Consider the following 24137-nt stretch of genomic DNA (forward strand, 5'->3'; position numbering starts at 1 on the left):
TAATTTATATTTGAAACTCAAAGCACAACACTCAAGAAAAGATTCACAAATTTCTTATTTTCAGATTTTTGAATCTCATTAACAGCAGCTGCTAGATGGGATTAATTTTAATTGCACTGCACAAAGATTTAGCCCTGAGTTACCACTAGTCACAGCTAAGTCTCCATGAAATCCTCTGATGCTGTATTTCTACAAGCCTGAGTATTCGAGTGTAAGAAAAATTAGCAATTTGAATTTTCATAAATGCTAGAATATACTTCCATGATGTATAATTCAAGTCCTTGTGAAACATACAAAACTCTTGTCGGTTAGCCTGATAACTTTGCACAGGATTTTGGGTGATAGAGACTTAACCCTTAACATGTTCCTTTCTATTAAATGTCAAAGTCACAAGTAATTTACTTTCTCAACCACAAGTTTTCCATTCCTTATTTTATCTTCTTACTACATACTTATTAATTGTCAAGGTCATGTGTGATTGAAACTGTTGTACCAGAAAAATGACTAAACAGTTGATAATTTGTTTTATATTGTCTATGGAAAACTTTTTAAGGTGTTTTCAAGAATCATCATGTTTTGTTTTTACAACCCAATGAGACAATTTAGCTTCCTTGTGACAAAATTCAAACTGGCATACAAACGAATACAAAATTGGTAGGTCTTAATTCTGACCTATTTTCACTGCTCCTCCCCTATATTTGTATAGTTTCTATGTCTTGCCCCTCACTCAATCCCTTTCTCACAACAAAATTTAAAATTTCTTTTTGTAAGGAAAACTGCAGAGTAATAAGATACTGTGCTCTACTCACAGCTCAATCCTTGACAAATCCTGCAGTAAGTCAGTCACTAGCTAGAAGTGACCCACTTGCCACTATGTGAGCAGAGAAGTATCCCGTGGCACAGCTCCCACCTCTGCAAGATGCAGACTAACTTCCCTCCTGACACAGAACTGCTGGAGTACAGCTAAGCACTGCTCTGCCACTCCACTCTATCTATTTTAGCTGACCACGTAACTTGAGCAGATTTCTGTAGGGGTCCATTACATCTAGTTCTAAAGAAAAGTCACTAACTTTTTTTTTCAGCACCTTAAAGATAAAAATAAATGTACAGAAATTTACCATCTTAACTGCTAATAAAATTCTGCTATTTGATAAGGCAACAGGACTAAAAATCACCCTCAGTGTTAGAAATCTTGAAAAAACTCTAGCAGAATGGTTCAAAGATATATCAGAGGTTGTTATGAAAAATTAAGGCACCAATGAAGTACCCAGCAAAATAGACAAAGGACAAACGTATTTGGTTTACCATTTATTCAATGCTCCAACAAAGTACATTCATCAGCCAAAAAAAAAAAAAAAAAAAGAATTCTATTTTTTGGGGGGAGGGAATATGAACAGTTAATAGACAGTGTTAAATGTGTAATCATAAATTTCATTCAATTTAATCTAATCATTAGAAACATTATGGGCATTGTAATGATACTCACTAGAACATGTTAAACAGAGATCCAATGACTATATTACTGTACAGTGTCTCAAAACAAATCTTACTATTGTAATAATTATCTTCTGATATTTACATAGCAAGGACGGATTTGTAAACCTGTTAAAACTTCCTAAACAAAACAGTAAAAGAAAAAAATAATGGCTTCCAAAATCAGGTTACTAGTATGAGCAACTCTGTAGCAAAAGGGCTGAGGACCCGAATCATCAATTTGGCTGATTTTAAGATTTGAAGAAAGTTAAATTTCTAGCCTTTGGTGTTCCCAAAGTAACTTTGCCAATACAGTACACCATTGCTATAACAAACCCACTGGGATCCATGCCATTTGTTTGTTATAGCCAGAGGTTCATTATAGTGAAAGAGCCCCACCATCTTGGGGGGAGGGGGGGTACATCTGATAGCTCCTCCAGCGCTGCTTCAGCTATGGGGCTGGAGGTGGGATCCAGGAACCAGGTTTATTATAGCTGAAGGTTCATTATTAGGAACAGTGTTATCAGAGTGTGAAAAATCCGCACCCGAGTGATGTAATTATACCAACCTAACTTCCCCATCTAGACAGCGCTACGTCAACAAGAGGGCTTGTCCCGTTGACATAGCTACCGACTCTCGGGAAGGTGGGATCACTACACCAATGGGAGAAGCCCTCCCGTCGACATGGGAGCATCTTCACTTAAGTGCTACAGTGGTGCAGCTGTGCCAATACAGCGTTTGAAGTGTAAACTTGTTCTAAGATTCTGATCAGTTTCACTCTGCTATTGAGAATTCTTTGGGAGTCAGAGGAATTTCCAAGAATCATGCCCATATTACATGCAGCTCCTGACTGGGAAAGTTATGAGAAGTACTAGGGCAAGATAGCTGAATGATTTATTCAGAGGATGCAAATTCAGAGTAGTATGGGAAAGGGAATAAAGTAATGAAGGCACTAAGCGTATCAGCCACTAAACTCTGGAGCATGGCCAGAACAGCAGAGGTCCTTTCTCTCACACCCAGATAATTTTATGTACCCAAGACCAGATTAAAGCTCCTTTTTCATTAGAGAAGCTAGTGAGAATGGAGCTTGAAGTTTCAGACTGATGCCAACCATGGGTGGTCATGAAATATTAAGGCCCAAACTGGGCTTCTGCGCAAGTCCCAGCATCCTCTGCCTTTGCAGCTGCTGAGGGTAAGAGGGGACTGATCTTAGAACGTACTGGTGGAGACAACTTATCACTGTCTAACACTCTCTACCTGGAACATTTATTCCTCCAACTGTAGGTATCAGATAAACTTTAAGTAGTGAAAATTTCAGAAATGATTATAAAACAGCTTAAAAGTTTTGGTCAATTTAACAGTTCATAAGTTACCTAGAAAATAACCAATTAAAATTCACTTTCTATATTCACTACTTTTGAAATTCAGTTTCTAAAGATCTCCTAAAGTAAAAGCAAATTGTTTTACTCTAGCTTCAACACTAAAACTGACAAAGGAATTAAGGTATGTACAAATGCTAAGAAAATCTAAGGTGAACAGTACAGACATATCTACAATACAGGCGGCACAGCTGCACTGCTGTATGTAGCATGCCATCTTTCCATCAATGTAGGTAATCTACCTCACCAAGCGGCAACAGCTAGGTTGATTAAATAACTTTTCAGTCTACTTAAGTCATTTCTACGCTCGAGGTTACAGCAGCTTAATTACAGTGCTCGGGATATAAATTTTCACAACCTTGAGTGACACAGATAGGTGATCTACATTTTAAACATAGACCAGGCCAAACATACATTTCTGTAAAAGTCATGTTCTTTATAAAGGGAAGTATGGTTGAGCTCTTTCTACACTAAGTTGCACCTAATTCTTCTCTATCCAATGATGAATAAAAAAGTTACTTTGAATTTGTCAAAAAAAATATTTACAGATATTCTACATTAGAATCTCTGTTTTTAAAATGGCATGGTCAATTTTTGCACCTTCATATTAAAAGCTGTAGTGGTTCTTTTGCACAAGGGCCCTTTAATCTCAACCCTAAAGGAAAATTAGATCAATTTTGCTAATTGAAACGACAAATTCTTCCTGCTAACCACAAATTCTCATTGCCAATCTGAAGTGAGATCAGTAAGTTTAAGTCATGTGTCATGTGACTGCTTGGAAAACTACCAGCCTCGGGAACTCTCACACTGCTTGGGAAAGACTACACTAACACTAGCTAATTATGTGTTTATTTGGTTTCTGACTGAATTTGGGATCATCTGCAAATACCTTCATTCTAGTTTTTATTAAAAGTGAATTGCAGATATAAATATTCACATTTCTTCACCTTCAACATGTGCTGCACGCTTAAATCAGCAGGCTCAGACAGCCATTCAAAACAAGACTGAAAACTTCCTTCCCCATAAATCTTTTTACATAAATATCAAAGTTACAGTAGTTAATTTCATCTCTCCTGATGCTCCAAAATGTGATCAAATATACCACACCTTTTTAAATAGGTATCTACATTAGTGTTGTTTATTGCAATTTGCCACACCATCTTTTCAGACAACATAGATGCTACAAGTCAGTGCTTGTACGTGTTTGTTTACCAATGACCTCAGTACACAGCTCCTGCATTAAAGTGAATATAGATGCTGCCTCATTTATTATGAATAGTTAGCTTAGTAAGTGCACAGAGAGAACAGCGGTCCCTGCTCTCAGTAGTTTACCATCTGGTTACCAAGGAAACCCTGCTCAAGTACAGAAAAAGCCCATATGGGGTCAGGCAGATTCCTGTTTTCTTCGCTCCCGCCCCCCCCCCCACCCCGCTTCCCTCCCTCTCTCCTTTCAGAGCTAGGACTTTGTATTATGTGTGGTGTATTTTCCAAAAGACTGAGACTTCAACACCCTTAGGGCTAGAACACTTCAGCAATGTTTCCTTGGTAACTGTTATGCCCCAGAATCATTTTGTGACATCACAGCAAAACTAAGCCAACCAAAGCAGGGTTTTTTTTTTTGGGGGGGGGGGGGGGAATACTTTGTTTTGTGCTCAATGCTCCTAAAATTCAGAAGCTGCGGGGTAAGCAAGCAATTAATGACAATACATTCCCAAACTCATGGGCATAGGTTTAACGTAAGGGGTGATAGATGACTGAAAAACTCATTCCACCCCCTTCTCAGGCAATTTCTGATCAGTACCTAATCTAGACTAGGACAGATACTAAGTCTGGTGTCACCGTTATTTATTATTTGTGTTGTAGTAGTACCCACGGGCCCCACTCAGGATCGAAATGACATTCTGCTATGTGCTATACAGACACGTATGAAGGTATTGTCCCTACTCTGAAACACATTTTTCTTAGAATGTATTTTGTTTTTACAAGATTCACAGTAGCTAATAAGCATCAACTACGAGCCAGGTATTAAACAACTTGAATCATGCTTCAGAAAATAACCGATCTTTCTCTAAAAGGCAATACTATGACTATATTCATTCTACTCTATAGGGGCAAGTAGTTTATCCTCAGGTACGTGACCACCATACTTTGATAAATCTTTTTTTTCTGGTTTCACTCAACAGTTATTCACTTTTAAGAGTTATATTTCCACATAAATCTACTCTACTCTTCAGTTTCACTTTTCTACGTATATCATGAGTGCACAAAATAAAAGCTTCATCTCTCCTGGGATTAGTGATGGTAGTTCAAAGACTAGGTAAAAAAGGTGGGTCTGCCAGCTCACACTGAAGATGCAAGCAGGAGATGTAAAGACCAATAAAGTGTTCCCCTATAGATATTTTTCTAACCCTCAGTTCATGGAGCCAACACAAAACCCACATTGAGATGACTAATTCTGACCAAGTAAAACTAGTAACAAAAACAAACTAAGAACTGTTAAAACCAGAGCTCAGCAAGACAGAGCTGTTCCACCTGCTGGACAAAACAATTAACTCATTTACTCAGTCAAAACTAGCTCTTATTTGTGAAAGCAGAACTCAGTATGCTTTCAAATTTCCTCTGTCCACCTACTGATGACAGGAGCCAATATCTATAGGATACAAGAATTGTTTGTTTTTATTTTGACATTTTCAAGTTTTTGGCATCTACTTTACTGAGTCAGAAAATAAATGTGATGGTGAAAAGGATTCTGTTAGGGCAAATTAGTAGGATAACAAAATCATCAGTTCAAGATGTGTATATTAACCCTAAGCAAATCTTTTCCTCAAAAGAAAAATGTTTTCTTAACTATCTTATGTAACAAACTTCTCCAAAAAGTGTTTTGTTGAAGAATCAGATTTAGAGTCACAATATAAACAGTTTTTTTTCCTGTTACATAAACCTTAGGCCATTACAATAATTTTTAGTTTATTTACTTTTTGCATTTCACTGCTTGGACAACAGAAATGTACCAGTCAATTTCACTTTTGTTCATAGCCATTTATTGCCACAATGCCACAAGGGTTGGTTTGCAAATGTTTCAGGAGAACATAACATTTAAAATGTCAGTGGAAATATAAAATGATCACAGCCACACTTCTATTGTTAATTAGGTGGTTTTGTTAAAAGAAACCGCACAACACTTTCACAAGTTTGATCCGAGCATGTTCTTTGAGTAAAGGTGATATAAAAAGAACGGGCTAAAGTCATCTCTTTCAGAGCTTCCTTTATTTAATTCACCAGGGATAAAAGTTTGGTCTTGTGTATTTAAATAGTAGAACGTAAGACTGCCTTTACAAAACAGGACCTCTTATGACATGCTGCTTTCATTGCAAAAGTAGAACATTAATAGTTATGAAGTTAACTAAGTGGAGTTAATAGGAAAAAGGATGTACTTACAAAGCAAGGCTACTCAAAACGTATTGTACGTGCTCACATTCAGCTGGGAATGATACGCAGGCAGACGTGAAACAACAAAGAGCTGTCTGAAGCACCTGAAGCTGAGGCAAAGGAACCTGCCATCTTCCAGCATAGTCTTCAACAATCTATAGGGAAAACAGTCACAAACCTGTATTACAACTGAGAATGTTCTCTTACGCCAGAAATAGTAAAAAAAAGGTCTATAGTTTAAAGGGGAAAAAAAGGCTTTTAATTATCAGGTTTAATAGAGGATATCAATATAAAACCACAATTCATTCTTCTACGATGCAACCATTTTAAAATGTTTCATATACGTAAATTTTCCTCATGTTCTTTCATTTTGATAAAGCAAAAATATAAAAGAAGCAGCCCTGTCCTCCTTACACCACAAAATATGGACCAAAAATCATTTGACTGTTTTTCAAAAAGCAATGGAGGAAGAATTCTTCTCACATGCATCGATTAGCAATTATGCTCTACGCTTAAATACAAGCTTTTGTTTTGCAACAGAAGAAAAAAAGGTATAGTCTGCAGCCATATTAAGACCTACCACTTTAAATGTCACTAAGAGGAGAGGAAAAAACGGCTGTTTTCTGATTGACATTCCTTATTCCTAAAGTCAAGAGCAAGTCTGGACTTGTTCCTTCAAAGGCACAAATAAATGGAGAATTGGAAGTCTCACCGCTTCCAAGGCAAGGGGGCAGAATTTTAGCTAACGGGCTTTTCTTCCAAATAGACCGGACATTTCAGTTAACTGTTTACGAAATAGCCCAAACAGGATAAACTATGTTTGTTGGTTGGTTGAATGATTAGAAAACCCTTTAAAAAGAAGTTCACATCTTGTGTGCATCATATTTTCTATGTATGTCACATTTAAACTTATTAACTACTCCAGTTTTGAGAAAAAGTAAAATTAAAGAAAGGAAAAATTTGAGAGAAGTAGTTAGAAAAAGAAATATATACTGCTAGCACAACGTACTTTTTCTGCAGAAATGACTCTTTCCTAAATATGAAGTACATACAAGTAAAAATAAAGGGTTTGATAGCTAAATGTATTCAACGTTATAAAACATCTCTTAAGTGCCCCTCAATACAAGCATGAACAGGTTAATGTGCCCTCATGGTCAATTCTTGTATGTTCTGCCAAAGCATTATTGACAACAGGTTCACCTTAAAAATACAAAGAATTCAAGTGTATGTGCGCACACTATATACCCCTCCCTTGATAAAGTAGTTTAAAAACACACCAGTTCAAAGCCTTGGCCAGTTAAAATATGAGGTCAAAATCATCCTTTGTTTAACTCCTCTGCATTAATAGAGTTATCCTAATTTTATTTATTCTGATTTGTGTCTGCATGCAACATGTTTACAACTGTTAATTACTGAAGCTTAAGTAGTCCTGGCTTTTTATATTTTTACACTATTAACATTTGTAAAATGCAGCCCATCCAAACTAAACCCCAAACAATTAAAATTGAGACTGTGGCCATAGTAGGAACACAAAAACTCTTGATGAATCTTGTATAGCACTAAAGCATTACAGTGTTCTAAGCAGGCTTTAGAGAATTAAATTTTTGTTTCAATTTCTATCAGCGTCAGTTTTCACACTTGTGGGAAATTATGGGGAGGGCAGACAATTATTTACTTAAAGTAGATATTGGGATTTAAAAAGTTAAAGCTTTAACCATTAAAACACAAACTATCAACATCACATATCAGAATATACAGAATAAATATCCTTGAATAAAACCCTAGTAAGTTCTTAAGTGGCATTTTTTTTTTAATTTTGCCTATCTAAATTTCTGTTATCACTGATGGAAATTTGTGTTCTGTTATTTTGTGTGTGTACAATGAAACTGACATTTACTGATATTTAATTGATAAAAATCTAATCCTTCCAAGCCTAAAGTTATCAGAAATGAAACTATAATGACATACTACTATATCTAAGACTGTATGCAACACAAATTTACAAATACATCAAACAATATTCCTTAACTGATTAAACTTAGGATAGGTCATCAGCACAATAAAGAATGTGAGATTAAAATGAAGATCATTTAGTTCCCATCCAAGGCCATATCCATGCTACAGTTTTTAGCTGTAATCCCCATATCAGGTAGAAGCATGGCCACATTAACCAGTTACCAATAACGCTGCTATTTGTGTCCATACAGTACCATTCCTGCTACAACAGTATTCATGCATTTACAACTACCATATACTGCCTAACTATGTTCTTCTCAGGGAATCTGGGAAAAACAGAGCAATTAAATGAAGAAAAATGGAATGTTCAGAAAAAACGTACACTCGGTGGCAGTGCATTCAGATGACCTATCACTCTTCTCTCAGCTATGTGAGGACCAACCAGACCAGCTACACAAACATGAACAGAGTATCCATTCTAGGATATAAAAAAAGGCATGACCATTTACAGGAAGCCAGCCATGTGCCACCTACATGTCTGACAGGCAAAATATTGTTAGCCGATTATCATTAACAGTTCTAAATATGCTGTATGCAAATATAAACCATGGTTAGAGCCAAGCCAAAAATGGCAGTGCAGAAAAAAGGGGATGATACCTGGCGGCCAAGGTACAGGACTGATTTATAAAATGCAGATTCAAGTATAGGCTCTGACTCAGGCTGTGTCTACACTGCCACTTTCAGCACTAAAACTTTAGTCCTTCAGGGGTGTGAAAACACACACACACACACATCCTTGAGCGACAAAAAATTTAGCACTGAAAAGCACCAGGATAGACAGCTACCACCGCTCATTTGGGGTGTGGATTTTTGTTTTATTTTGGTTTTTTAAATCGCCGGGAGAGCTCTCCCCCAGCAATAAAGCATGTCTACACTGCGCATATTATGGTGCTGCAGCGCAGTAACGTGGTAGTGTAGACATACCCTCAGACACCTTTAGGCAAATCGCTAGACTGCTCTGTGCCTCAATTCTCAACTGTAAAAAGGGAATATTACTTTCGTGTGTCATAAGTATGCAAAGAATAAACTCCTTTATTTTTTTTGTGGTGAGCAGATGTTACAGTGAATCGTAACACAAACAGCCAAGTAGAATGGATGAAGTCCAAAGCTGTGATGGGGTTCCTTTTCATTTCAGATTATAACACATTCAGAACAGATCGAGTCTAGAAGAAATTGTGTGCGTTTCCTACTTTACTTAAATTAGAGTGGATTAGATGATGGGATATGAAAATTTTCACTTCTGCGCCTCTGGATCAAATCAGTAGTTACCAAAATCCATTCAGACTAAGATGTTCAGTGGCCTATGGGATACGAGTAGGTGGCATCAGTCCTGGTTGTAGCAGATATCTGTCTGCAACATGAACACCTCAGGCACAATTAGAGCCTTTGGCAGATAGCTGAAGGACGGAATAGTCGTGGAAACTAAGCTATGTTTTCAAAATTAAGATTTAGTCACATACAGATCAGGACTGGGATTTAAGGATGGTGTGGAGGGACTTTTTCTGTTTCTACTCTAAGAAAATTAAGATCTTCCATCTCTAGGATATTACGCCAGTACGTTTATTTATACTATTATATTAACTTCTAAAAAATGTCATTCATTTGCAGGTAAACCGATTGTAGTATTACACTCGTTTATAGACTTTGACAGAACTGGCAAAGGAACATATGCATTTTTCACGCTGGATCAGACCAGTCATTTAGTTGCATATCCTGTCTAAAACAGTAGCCAATATCAGTTCCTTCAAAGGAAGGTAGAAGAAACCCCATAGTACCACCTTATGGCATAACATGCCCAGGGAAGGTTTTTTCCCTGACCTCAAATAGTTAAAATTTTGATTTATACTATGAAACATGAGACACTGAATAGCTTTCAATACTTGGGTTTTTTATACTCATTAGATTAATTCTAGATATTTTTGTCATCACTGTAAATGATGTCTGACCCTTTGTGAATCCTCCCAAGCTTCTGGGCTCAGCAACATCTTGTAGTACTGAGTTCCACATGCTATTGTGTGTTGTGAAAAAAGTGCTTTTATCCATTTTGAATTTGCTACCTTTCCATTTCATTCTAATTCACTTAGTCTCCCCTCTATTTGAAAGACTATATATGCGTAAAAAAGCACGAGAGAAGTGAAGTACATATGTCTAGTGCAGGGGTGGGCAAACTTTTTGGCCTGAGGGCCACATCTGGGAATAGAAATTGTGTGGCGGGCCACGAATCTTCACAAAATTGGGGTTGAGGTACGGGGCTGGGGGGGTTGCAGGCTCTGGGGTGGGGCCACAAATGAGGAGTTCAGAGTGCAGGAGGGGGAGTCCTAGGGCGCTGGAGTAGGTGTGGGCTCTGGGGTGGGGCTGATGGGTTTGGAGGGTGGGAGGGGGATCAGTGCTGGGGCAGGGGCATGGGGAGAGGCTCAGGGGTGCAGGCTCCAGGAGACGCTTACCTCAAGTGGCTCCCAGAAGCAGCAGCATGTCCCTTCTTACGCGGCTCCTTATGCGGAGGTGCAGCCAGGAGGCTCTACACACTGCCCCATCTGCAGGCACTGCCCCTGCACCTCCCATTGGCTGTGGTTCCCGGCCAATGGGAGCTGCAGGGGCGGCGCTTGGGGAAGGGGCAGCGTGCAGAGTGGAGGCTCCCGGCTGCCCCTACGTGTAGGGGCTGGAGGAGTGGGGCCATGCGGCTGCTTCTGGGAGCCGCATGGAGCGGCCCCCAACCCCGTTCCCCAGCAGGAGCTTGAGGGCTGGATTAAAACGGCCAGTGGGCCATAGTTTGCCTATACCTGGTCTAGTGTGTCGAGTATGCATTCATCACCTCCTGCCAAAATTCCTGTCCTGCCACCCACCCAAAGATTAACTGTAAATAACCAGCACTCAAGAACAGCGCAACAATCAGAAGGAGACATGCTTTAAGTACAAAGAGTAATATGCTTAGGTACAATCACTATCACAAAATAAAGGAAAAACAAGATCGAAAAGGATGAAATGTGGACAAACAAGAGAAATGTAGACAGGAAGACAGAAGTTAGCTAAACAAAAGGGAAAAACTACAATAGCAGTCCTGTGTTCCTTTTTTCCATTTTTCAATCTACAGTTGTAGGTCTCCATAAGCCCAAATCTATGAAGTTAGTCATTTTCTTCACCCAGCTAACTGGAAGCACCAGTACATGGAGGGAAGAAATATATTGAAGTATTTGTTAAGGAAAGAAATTCCAGACAAGATTGAATATTAGTTTTTTGGCGAAAATAATCCCTATTTATTTTAAACTTGCTTGTATACTTAAAGTTTGAGCTTAAAGCCCTCTCAACAGCTATGCCTCCTATATAAATAACGTGAATTTTTCAAGCTGAATAAGCATGCCATACATTGCGTATCTTGAAACTGTCACTCTACTATGAGCTTTAAAATAAAATTTGGACATACATTTATAACCCAGACTACAAAATGACTATCGGTTTACAAATACTGGAGAAAAGAAGAAAGCTGTAATTCATAGGGTGTACCAAAATTCCTGGACCAAAGAAGGTATCTGCTACCTAGCGTTTAGTTACTGCTTAAAACAGAAAGATTGGTTCTCCTGACTTCACTATTCTGATCAGTTTCTCAAAAAGAAGGACAACTAAATAAAATACCATCAGAGACTGCAGCAGACAAAAAAGCCTGGCTAATCACTTCAAATTCCTCTGTCTGCAAACCCGCACTTTGGGAATGGTACTACTCCAGTACCAACACTGATTTTAATTACAGTAACTGATGACTAATACATGGCCAGGTCAGCTTTATGCTGGAGTAAGGAATTATGGCCCATTTCCACTACAGGTTATTAAAACTGAACTATTTAAGTTGAACTGTAGTTTTAGTTGGAGAAGTTGCTCATTGCCACTCCTAACATACGCGTAGTGTTGTCTGCAAAATGGATGCAAAATTTTCACCCCCGAGTTCAGTACATTTTAGCAGTGAGTGAGCACTTAGTAAGACCTTTTAGGACCCTTAAGAAAGAAATGGGTATTATCTATGTACAAGCAACTTTCAATTAATGAAAACATTGTGAGGCAGCGCCACACCTTCCCTTTGCATGCAGCAGTCTGGTCTGTGCCCATTGTGGATCAGCTTCCTGAAACCACAAGCCTCCCGCAACTTCCAGGCCTTGTTCTCTCTCTGTAGGCACACACTACCCCCAAAAACTCAGAGGATTCCCTGCAGCATCCTTACCCACTGAACTCTCAGAATTACCAGGCTTACAATTTGCAAAGCAACAGTACATTGCAGTTTGTAAGATTCAACTCAGGACCATCATTTTGCGTAACATCACAGCACAGATACATTTATTGTGAAAACAAGAGTAAGTTTCTCATCAAAGAAAAGAGATTTGAGTAATAGTGAGTAAGACTATTGGAAACAAATGGTTACAAATAAAGTCTAACATACTTTCTACAGACTAAATTTAACTAACAAGTTACTCTCTTCTCTAAAGAAGCTTATCTCACCCAAAGTTGTCTCCAGCATTTTCAACCAAGCCTCGTTAAAACAATTATTTAATTAAGCAAAAGCGTTGTCCTCTTATTCCTCAGTGAAGCATGCCTGGGTGTCTTCTCGGCTCCCAAATATAGTCAAGCAAACTTTGGTATGCATTTCAAGATACATTTATCTACCCCATGCTGTGTTGTTTTTTCCCCTTAGTTTCTTTCTTACAATTCTACATTTGTATTCAGTTCAAAGGGGTGATCCAGGGGACACACTGTGAATGCATCCGATGAAGTGAGCTGTAGCTCACGAAAGCTTATGCTCTAATAAATTTGTTAGTCTCGAAGGTGCCACAAGTACTCCTTTTCTTACTGTGAACAAGACAACAGTCAATTTAAACGTAAACAGATAGCTAAATACCTCGTCTGACAGAAAACCTGTTTTTCACCATTGCTCGTGACCAGTACCTTGATAAACTTTAAGAGTACGTTTTCCTGTGCATACACACAACTTCTTATGCAGTATCTGTACATACATTTCACTATACTCATGATCAGTGTAACACGAGCTTTCATTTGAGGTCCCACATGACATCACTTGATGAACTATAATGTACGCACCAGTCTCATGAGATTCCCTCTGCATCACCTTGTCAATTGTCATTAAGAGGTCTTGGTCACAAATTTTTTTAGCCGTAATTTAAGATATTAATTTGAAGAAAAATCTTAACTTGTTAAAGTGCATGCAAGCTAATTCTAATAAATCAAATGCCAGATCATTTCCTGCCCTGCTTCCAATGCGAAAAGCTGCAGGAGGGAACACTTTCCACAGGATTCCTTCACAGAAAGGATTCCTGCACTTTCAGGTGAGGTTTGCCTTCCTCCCATAAAGGCTGAGCAGCTTGCCCCCCAGCCTTAGCCTCCTGTGTAAAGGCCTTGGAGTCTCATGCTGGCCCTATACTCCTGGCAGCATGGCTCGATACAATATTACTACTAAGTGCTGCAAGATAATGAGTAATAAGAATAGTTCCAGTAACCAATAAATAGCAGTATGTAGACAAAGAATATTATCCACAATAGTGTTCTCATTTACTGGTGTTTACAAATTACTTTTTTCATGACGGTGTACTTCAAATTATAATGGAAAATTTAAGATTTGATTTACTTTATTTTTACAGCCTAAATTAAAAATATAGTTCAATTTGTATTAAAAATTTTCACCTATGACTGTGCTGCTTTCTTCAGGAATTAAGAAAAAGACTATTGAAAACATTCTGACTCAGCAGGCATTAGAGATCAAATTCTGCTCCTAATTACACTAGCCTAAATTAAGAGTCAACTCTACTGAAGTCAATGAAATTATTCCACATTGCACTCCTTCACTATGGAGAAAACAGTGTTACAAGATACATGCTAAGGTAAATTTAACATGACAAAACAGAGGCACAGTTTTGCTGAGTTTTTAATTTTTTTAAAAGTAATTTGCGTTCAGTTTACCTACGCTGTGCTGCAGCCGCAATTCTTTTTGGAAAAGTGGCGTATTATTTTTACCTGCTGTTCTACATATAAAAATGAGATATACTGGTTAATCGGTTTTTAATTTGCCAGTCAAAGTAAGTCTCTCCTTTTGTACTTGAAAAAAGAAAAGAAGTAGTTATTGGCTATTCTAAAGAAAAACAAATTATACAACTAAGTTGTCATGGGTGCAGGCCCTTAAGGCATGAAAACTAAGTTTTGCCTTAAAAAAAAGCCATCCAGATGTTCATTGGCAGGGGTATTTTTCTTGGGACAATGTTTTGTTCAGTGAAAACAAACATGGATTTCAATATTAGTGTCATTTGACTAAATATTTATATTGCTGAAAGAGTAAAATCATATTTCCCCTCACGTTATTAATATTAATTTTAACTTTTTTTTTAGGCCCAGTTTGGATTGAGAGCTGCTGACATTTTTATAAAATTGGCTACTTTATACAGAGTAACTGATTTTACAAAGATGAAAGAGGCAAATGCATCTGAGATCACCTCCAAATCAAACAAGAGGGTGCAATGAGATTGCTAGTACTCAGATAAGAGTAGTTTCTAAAACATGAACCATTTTGCTGTCAAAACAATTTAAGGGACAAATGGCATAGGTGGTACAACAAATGCACTATTCACTACAGACTCTCTCCCTTCTAAGTGTATCTAACTCACTTGACATTAAGGCAGAGACAAACTTTGCTAGGATGCAGTTAATCAATCATATAAACAACCAAATATCTTTCAGTATATTCAAAGAAAACTCTTCAACTAAAAACTTTTTAAAAAGAGAAACTACAATTTAAAGGGTTTCAGAGTAGCAGCTGTGTTGGATTCATTCAGTCGAATACAGACTAATGAAGTGAGCTGTAGCTCATGAAAGCTTATGCTCAAATATATTTGTTAGTCTCTAAGGTGCCACAAGTACTCCTGTTCTTTTCACAATTTGAAAGACATTTAAAGTTATGCCAATATTCTTCATATGCATACTTGTGGCTCCACAAATAACTATATCTCAGCCCACTAGAATTATTCTGTTTAATTTATTTTAAAACACACACAGCATTTAAAGGGACACCATGAACAAGAGAAATCGCTCTGCATCTTTTTTTATTACTTCTATTTTCTGTGTTTGACAGCACTTTGCGTACAAGTAGTTTTTCATTTCTCCTATATAAGCAGTTTCCACCATTTGTAAACATTCTTGCAATAGAGAAAAATAAATATTTTTGGACTACAACATGATTATAAAGCCACAAATATCTGCAGAGAAAGTCTGTGATTCTACTTTTAATTCATTTTTCTTTTGTTTGAATAAAGAATTTGTAACGAACCTATTCTAAGCTCAACAGATGGGTGCTTTTGGTATATAAAATACATCTTCATTACAATTCATGTTGTATGACATCATATTGTAGTAAATTTACATCTTTTTAAACACTAAAAATAAAAATCATCCTAATGTAAAATGCCTTCTGCAGGTTCTCACACAAATGCTGTCTCAGTCAAGCAGTGAAATCTTAATGAAAGACGAATATACTGGGCTCAATCATACAACATAAGTAAAGCTAAGATTTCTTCATGCTTATTTTTAGTAACTCACGCACAGGTCACGGGCAAAACCAAAAATTCACAGAGCCCGTGACTTGTCCGTTACTTTACTACAAATAACTGGGAGGCAGGGCTAGGTAGGGGGGAGGAATGGAGTTGGGGGGTGGGGGGAAGAGAAGAGACTGACAGGCCAACCCCTCTCCATGGCAGGGGGGCACATCCCCGACTCCACTGGCTGCCGTGAGAGGCACAGCCACAGGGGGCACACAGCCCCTGCTCCAGAGCAGGCCCAGCTATGGGACAAGCGTTGTGGCCCTGGCTTTGGGAAGTCGCAAGTGGGGGGCGCGTGGCCCCAGCTGCTGCCCCTGGTGAAAGCAGCGGGGCTGGGGTACATGGCCCCTGCCAAGCCCGACACATGACGGGTTCCAGCCCTGGCTGCAGGCCCCCCCCTCGGATGAAACAGCAGGATTGCAGGGTCCTAGTTCCAGCCAGTCCATTGTAGGGCAGGGGTGCAGTCCAGCCTCCTCCTCCCAAAGCCCTAGAAAGTCAGGGAGGTCTGGTAAAGTCACGGAATCCCATGATCTCCGTGACTAAATCGTAGCCTTAAAACATAAGCAATGGTTTTATAGAAACATTTGCTTCAGAAAAAATATATTAATGAACTATTCAAGTTACCTAATAGAAAATGAATTTTTTCCCTAACTTTGGTAAAGGTTGAATTCGCAACCTTACCTCTGTACTACTTGTATATATCCATAAAGTAGTTTTTGATTACATGATCACATGGTATTTCTGCATAACTTCCATAATTTTCCACAACTTTATATATCTGTTTTTCATTTTTGTTATTTTGTTGCATAGTTGCTCAGTAAAATTTCTTTTAGACATTTACGCTAGTTCTCTTACAGTTAATCATGTTGCAACTGTCACCGTCTACATATAATGTTTAACACAATATTTTTCATTCTTTTGGGAACAAATCCTGTTATAGCAGAGATATATTTTGCAAACTGTTTTTCAAAGAAGCAATTAAAAAATATACAATGAAAGCGGTCTTAGAGCATATAGTTTTAACATAACCTAGCTTCAAATTGTCTCAAAGCCAACTGATACTTCTTTGGCATATAGGATATACTTTTACAAAAGACTGGGTAATCCTTCTTTAAAGAGTATTTACATAAAAAAATATACATGATTGTACTTTCACTGGAAAGTTAATATCTGACTTTAAAATAAACAAAACAAAAATGGATTTCCCCCCATAAGGTGAGAATAATTTGTTTTCACACACTCATTAAATATCAGCTGTTTCAGAAGCACCAAAAATGATGTACTTGACAGTTTATTTAATTTAAAACCCGTAATTTGTCAGCACCTCTATCAAAAAGCTAAACCTTAGAATTTTATACCTATAACTGGTTAATCAATATTAAAATATTTTACACTAAACTTATGTTAATAACGTCCTAATGAATCATCAATACCACAGCTCCCCATAAACTGTGCACGCATGTACTTATGCACCTTGCTGGAATGTACTACACACTGAATAGTGAAGTGGTTCTCAAACTTTTTTTTACTGGTGACCCCTTTCACATAGCAAGCCTTTGAGTGCAACCCCCTTTATAAATTAAACAAAAACAAAACAAAAAAAAAAAAACTTTACATGTTTAACACCATTATAAATGCTGGAGTGGGGTTGGGGTAAAGGTTGACAGCTTGCAACCCCCAGTTTGAGAACCCCTGGAATATAGTTCACACAAACGAACTCTTTCAGCAGGAGACATCTACTTTGTAGCTGGGGGGAAGTTGGCTTAGGGGCTCATTTTCCTTCCATGCCAGCAGCCACTGCTGCTCCTGGCCAGGAAGAGAAGGCTGGTTCTCCTGCTCAAAGAGATGCAGGTCCCTTCCTCCAGCATCCATTACTACCCCTTTTTCCCCTCAGCCAGGAAGTGAGAGTTGTAGACACAGGAGTGATTATCTAAGGCTTGACTGCCCCTTCCTACCAGACCTTGTGGGAAAAGAAGAAAAGATTCAAGCTTGACCTTTCCCTAAGCTTGTGGGATAGGAAATAAAGAGTGAAGATCCCAGTGCCAACACTATAGAACAGAAGAGGAAAGAAAATCCTAGCACACAGGTAGTGTATTTTTTTTCAAATCCAAATTACAAGGTCAAGGTCTCGCCAAGATCCAGAACCTCCCCCCCCTTCCCCCAATGCCCACCAGCTCCCCACCCGAAGAGTAAGGTGACCTTATTTCCCTAAACTGAAAGAGGGACACACAGGGCTGGCGCGAGCTGCCTGGTGTTGCCACTCCCCCTCCCTGTCCTAAGTTCCTCTGTGCCCCAACTGAGCCAAGTAGCAGAGATGGAGGCAGAAAGGAAGAGGAATGGGTATGGGCTGGGATCTGGCAGCAAAGCAAGATGTGAGTACTTCCGAGTCAGAGCGAAGAGATGAAGCTATTGGACTATGATCCAGCTAGCTGTGCAATGCCCCTTTGGGAGCTGGGATAGCAAAGGGGCAGGAAGGAATCTCCAGGTAGCAGGAGGGACCAAGGAGACTTCAGATACCAGCCCTACGCAGATGCGGGGAGGCCGGGACATGGCAGAAGCTGACTGGAGGTGGACTAAGGAAGAAAAGAGACTGGTTGGGGTGGGGGGCTCTGGAGACTGGCTCCAAAGGACAGGGGGTGGAGAGCACATGAGGACAGGGTGGGGGGCTCCAGGGACCACTCGTGGCTGAGGTGAGGGGGGCTCAGGGACCACATGAGGGTAGGTGGCACAAGGCCAGGATGAGGGGCACTGTGTTTCACTCGGTGCCCCGGCCCAAGTGGATGCAGCAGAATCCTGTCAGGCGCTTACCAGCCAGGTTGCCTAGGGCCCGCGAGTCGCAGCTCCATGGCCCAGCTGGCCTTGTTGTCTCCAGGGAAAGCAGACAAGAGTTTGAATGAGGGCCTGGACAGCACTGCCCCCAGATTGAGCACGACACCCCACTGCTCCCTGACTGGTCATATTGCAGACCCATTAGGCTGTCTGTGGGGGAGGTGTGTGTGGAGACATCCCACTGCAAACACGGCCGCTTATCCCTGCCCCGCATCACTGTGCTGCTGCTGGTGGGGCTGAGGCTGCACAAACAGCTGCCCAGGGACACCCCTTGCCCCACAGCCCCGCCCAGCAGGGGGTGGAGGCCCTGCACTAGGAAGCAGGCACCAGGTAGCCTTCAGCCCATGCAGTCCACTGGAAAACATCTGGCGGTCCAGATCTGGCCTGCACTCTGCCTATTGACTACTCCTGTCCTAGCAACTTCCCCTGTCTCCTGGTACACAGAAGAGCAATAAGAATAGAGACTCACTAAGGCCTGGTCTACACTACAACATTAGGTCGACCATAGGCAGTTTACATCGACCTAACACTGTACAAATCTATACTAAAAATGTAGATCCCACCAAAGTAACTTGCCCATTACACAACGTAACTCCACGTCCAGGAGAGGCATAGCGCTTAAGTCAATGCAATTAGGTAGACACTGTGTTACTTATGTCGACTATTGCTGCCTTTCAGAAACCATCACACAAAGCCCCACGCTGGCAGTTAAATCTGTGCAAGCACTCCTGGTGAGGACACACACCATCAACACAAGGAGCATGGCGTGGACACGTAAAACCAATTCATTTACTGCAGTGCCTGTATGCCGACGTAACTTAGGTCAACTTAATTTTGTAGTGTAGACTTGCCCAAAGACTGGAGGAAGGACAAGCACTAGTTTGAGAGTGGGAGTAGCCAATTACCAGATTTGGAGGGTGGGGGTGGGTGTACAAGGTCATCAGCAGTTAACTGACTTGGGGATAGGCATAAAGCAGAAGGTGAACTGATGGTTAGGAGAGACAATAGGAAGTAATTGAAGGGGAAAATACTAAACAAGCAAAAGATGAGTGGGCATGACCAGGGGAGAATGTAAACAAGGATAGAAGGACTGAATTCAGAGGAGTGTAAACAGGAACAAGTGAAAAATGAATAATTTGTTAATATGAATGTTAAGAATTAAGGAATTATGCCCACAGGTATTAAACATCTCCTGCGTGATGTTTAGAAATCAGTAGTGACTACAATTAGGCCAGCTTTCTGGGAGAAGTCCCAACAAAACAGCAAACCAAACAAACTGTACCAACGTGGTTCACAGTAATTTTATTTTTCATATTAACGATGATTTGCACAAGGTTTGCAAGTATCTGAGCAAGGAGCCCCGAGTTCTACTACACTAAGTTTCCCAGGCAAGTTATTAAATGGTTGTTTTTCCATTTGTAAAATGGGGCTGCTAATTTACACCCAAATAGTCATTGTTACATAAAGTGCTTATATGAAAAAGGGTTCGTAATGGACATTTTCATACAATCTTTAAAAGTGGCGACAAATCTAAGTTTAGAAGGAGTAAGATTTTCTAAAATTTAAGACCAAAAGAAACAATTTAAACAAAAAAAAATAAAAAGAATCTCATGACAACCTTAAATACACCCGTACAATGCTTGACACGCAGGCAGAACTAAAAAAAGTGAACGTTTATTATAAGAAATGAATTTCATTCGTTTTTATTGACTAACTTGAGAAAAATGCAGCAAATATATAAAGTTAAATGAATTTTTAAATTCCATCGACTTCCAATAATACAACATGTTACACACAAGTTTATTTGCAACATATGACTTTCCCTTAGTAGGTTTCAAACAACCGTATTAGATCCATTTAAAAATAAAATCCAATAACACTTATTCTGAAATTGGCAAAATTAGCTTCTATTGGACTTCTGCATATGAAACAGCCTGAGAATCAGGACTTACACAAAAAGGAAAGCATGTTAACCTGAGTGAGTGGCTACAAGAACTTTGATAGATTTTGCATTATCAGATATTGATACAAGGGGCTGTAACATACATTCTGAGGCCTTGAGAACTACCTTTTTATTATGTGAGAGGGTTAAAATGCAGAGTTATGCATCGGGATTGAGCTCTGCAACTCCCTATAACGTCAGTGAAATTTCAGTGGTTAAATTCCAATGAACAACTTTGAAAAAATATTAGGTATGAGACTCTTGAAGGCCCCCAAACACATGAAGATAACTAGAGGTTGACAAACCCACTATACTAAGTTTTTTGTTGTGTTTTGGGGTTTTTTTGGTGGGGAGATTGCATGTTTAAAAAGTGAACACACTGTTGAGTCTGACTCTCTAGTTTAAACTGAAAACTTTTTTAAAAAGTTGTATTTAATAGAAGGATAATAAATGATTTACCAAAAACAAAAACAACTCAAACATTCACATTTTTCCTACATTATGGACATATCCAATGTCTTTATCTAAATTCCATATGAAAATGAGGCACACACTCAAAACAGATATAGATAAAAACAATATTTAAGACACTACTGTAGCCATTTTATTTCCCGTGAAAAATGCAATAGGTTACACTATTTTGGCCTAAATGCTTACCAAATTATCTTTTTAATTCCTAGCCTTTTATTTTTAAATTAGAAGCACCGACCAAGTTTTTCCAGTAGCGTCTTAGAAGGTTTTACAAACAGTATTTTCAAAATTGCTGCCTGGCTAAAACATATTTAAACCATTAAACCATTTCAGCAAGTAAGTTTTCACTACTAAATTATTATCTGAGAACAGAAAACCATCATAGACAACCTGGCATCTGCAAAAACAAAACAGAACCAAACTGTGATGCAAATGGTGCCACCTCTTTCTGTGCAGGGCAGGAAATCGATGCCACAGTAGAGGATAGCAGGCAATGTTCAGTCCTTACACTCCCTTGCTATTTAAGACCAGTTTTCAGAGTAGCAGCCGTGTTAGTCTGTATCCGCAAAAAGAAAAGGGGGACTGTAGCTCACAAAAGCTTATGCTCAAATAAGTTTGCTGGTCTCTAAGGTGCCACAAGTCTTCCTTTTCTATTTAGTAATCATTTTAGCAACTTTTAAAATAAAATTTAGTATCTTTACACAACTGTATAAACAACTATATAAACTCAATCACAAAATACTAGCTATGATGAACTTGAATTTGTTAACATATATGCTGTAAACTGATCTACAGAGCTCCCTTCAACCAAGTCATTAAATAATAAAAGATTTCCATAAGTATTTCTTAGGAACACAGAAAGTAATCTTCTCAAATTTATGCACATTAAGTGACCTGAAAAAAAAAACAACCAAGTCAGTCACAGCAGTGTTGTGTAACATCAAAATATTACTATGCACTCAGGGGGGCTTACTCACTACACTGATAAGGCATATCACAATACTGTTTTCACCATAACTGCAATGATTTGTCAAGATATTTCCATTTTTATGTGCTTCCACAGTTTACCATTAAAGTTTGTTTTCAAAGCAGCTAACATTGGAAATACTTTCTTTTGCCAGGACAACATCCATAAACACACTAGAGAGCTGCCTTAACCTTCTACTTTAGCCTATTATTTGTCTGGAGCCACCATTTCCAGTTTTGCACCCAAAGGTAACAACTTCCAAATGACTGTTGTCACTGAAAAGAATAAAAACAGAAGTCACTGAAAACAAAACATGCGTTAACGACTTCCAGTTTTGTATGCACCATTACTAGTTTTTGTAAAGTTCTTTCAGATACTCAGTTAGAAAGATGCTATTGAAGGGCCATGTATAAAATATCCAGAAGACTATTTCACAGAGTTGGTCACTTTCAGCCTGTACTGGTATACAGAAGCTTTGAATTAAAGATCTTTAATTTTACAGAGTTAGAAAGTTTGAATTAGATCTTCTATATGAAGAAATCATGCTGTGCTGACATCAACAAAAAAAACAGCAATCCAGGGCACAAAAAAATAGTCTAGAAGCAATCCTTTGCAAGTAAGCCATTGCAATAAAGGAGTGGTCCTAAATGAACAGTGAAATTAACAAAAGTGTTTAAGTCCTTGTATATATGTTTATTGTTTTAAGTTACTAAATACATTCTACAGAGCTTGAAGAGTTAGTTATATACTCCTTTGTTTTCTACCAATTTGGTTAATAAGCACAGACATGTACAAACAGAGATATGCTATAGATCTGTGTATTTTAATACAGATTTAATGGATATGGGTGAGTATTGCAATAAGTCACTCTGGAGTATGACATAATTGGGTACTAGTGCAGGCTACCTAATAAGCTGTCTTGGGTACACTGTGAGGCACAAGACTGAATACCTTCAGCCACCCAAGAAATGCAGCAATTGCCTACTAATAAACAATCTGGATGGCTGACTGATTGAAATATGGCTTATTCACTTCACATTTTTTAAATTTTTCAAAAGCTTTTTTAACATTTGTGTGTAGCTCATAAGCAACTCATTGCCACCCTATAAAAAGGACTTCAGAGTGAAAAGAATAAGAAATTAGCAGGGAAATTATATATACTCTCTCTACTATTCTGAGAACAATTATTTTCCTAACCTTTTATTTTAAAGTTTCCTTGGACTTTTTTTTTTAAAAAATACCCATTCACTATCACCAGAAGCTCATTAACCCTTTCAGCAGCAAGTGTTAACTTGCTTTCTTTTATAAATTTAAGTCCCCAGGTCTGCAGCGATCTCCGCCTACCCAGAGCTTTTGCACCCTGCAGAGCCCCCTCAGAATCATAACCTACATGTAGAACGTAAAGCATCGATACTTCACCTTTCACCCTACAAAGTCTGGCACAAGTGGCTGAAATGGCTATAAACTGCTTCAGAAAAACCACTGTCAGAGAATGAGACAGTTTAAAACTGTCACTTACTACCTCAACCTCCTATTGCCTCCCACTCCCACCAACTGCTGGTTTTGTCTTTCCCCAACATTCCCCACCTCTATTCCACATAATGGGCTCAGGTATTTTGCGAGGAGCTTGTTTTTTTCCCCGATCAGATCCCAGCTGCAAACTATTGTATGCTGGCACACATCTATGACATCATTAAAAAAAATCAAGCCTATTATGTCATTTTAGAGATTCTATGTACCACCACATTAATCCCTTCTTACCCTACTAAAATGTAGGCACACCTATCTAGAAAAGCACTATTTGATATAGAATATACAACAGAGATATTGTCATAACTGCTTCTTCAGCCAATACCTTAAATTGAAATTCCAATACAATGAAGCACACTTCAATGGAGTAAGGGGTTCTTCTGTTCAAACGCATAGTACCTCTTTATAACATATCCCAACCATAAAAATCAGCTGTGTACACATTCCTCAGAGTGCATAGTAGGATTATACCTGGACAAGCAATAATAATATTTGGTGACGCTGATTTATACCACTGT

The 24137-nt window shown here is 38.7% G+C and overlaps 1 protein-coding gene across 3 annotated transcripts in view; it reads right to left on the bottom strand.

Moving 5' to 3' along the window:
- Positions 1-24137, bottom strand: part of ZNF654 (zinc finger protein 654) — a 63328-nt gene that overhangs the window by 35975 nt on the left and 3216 nt on the right. For 2 of the 3 annotated variants that reach the window (XM_038377260.2, XM_043510275.1), the window contains one exon: positions 6291-6436. In XM_038377260.2, the coding sequence (XP_038233188.1) occupies positions 6291-6436 (146 nt within the window). Of the gene's footprint in view, positions 1-6290; positions 6437-18428; positions 18434-24137 lie in introns of those variants that run through there. The other variant, XM_043510280.1, reaches the window with a different exon arrangement.

This window comes from Dermochelys coriacea, chromosome 1 (assembly GCF_009764565.3).
Source record: "Dermochelys coriacea isolate rDerCor1 chromosome 1, rDerCor1.pri.v4, whole genome shotgun sequence".
NCBI classification, from domain to species: Eukaryota; Metazoa; Chordata; order Testudines; family Dermochelyidae; genus Dermochelys; species Dermochelys coriacea.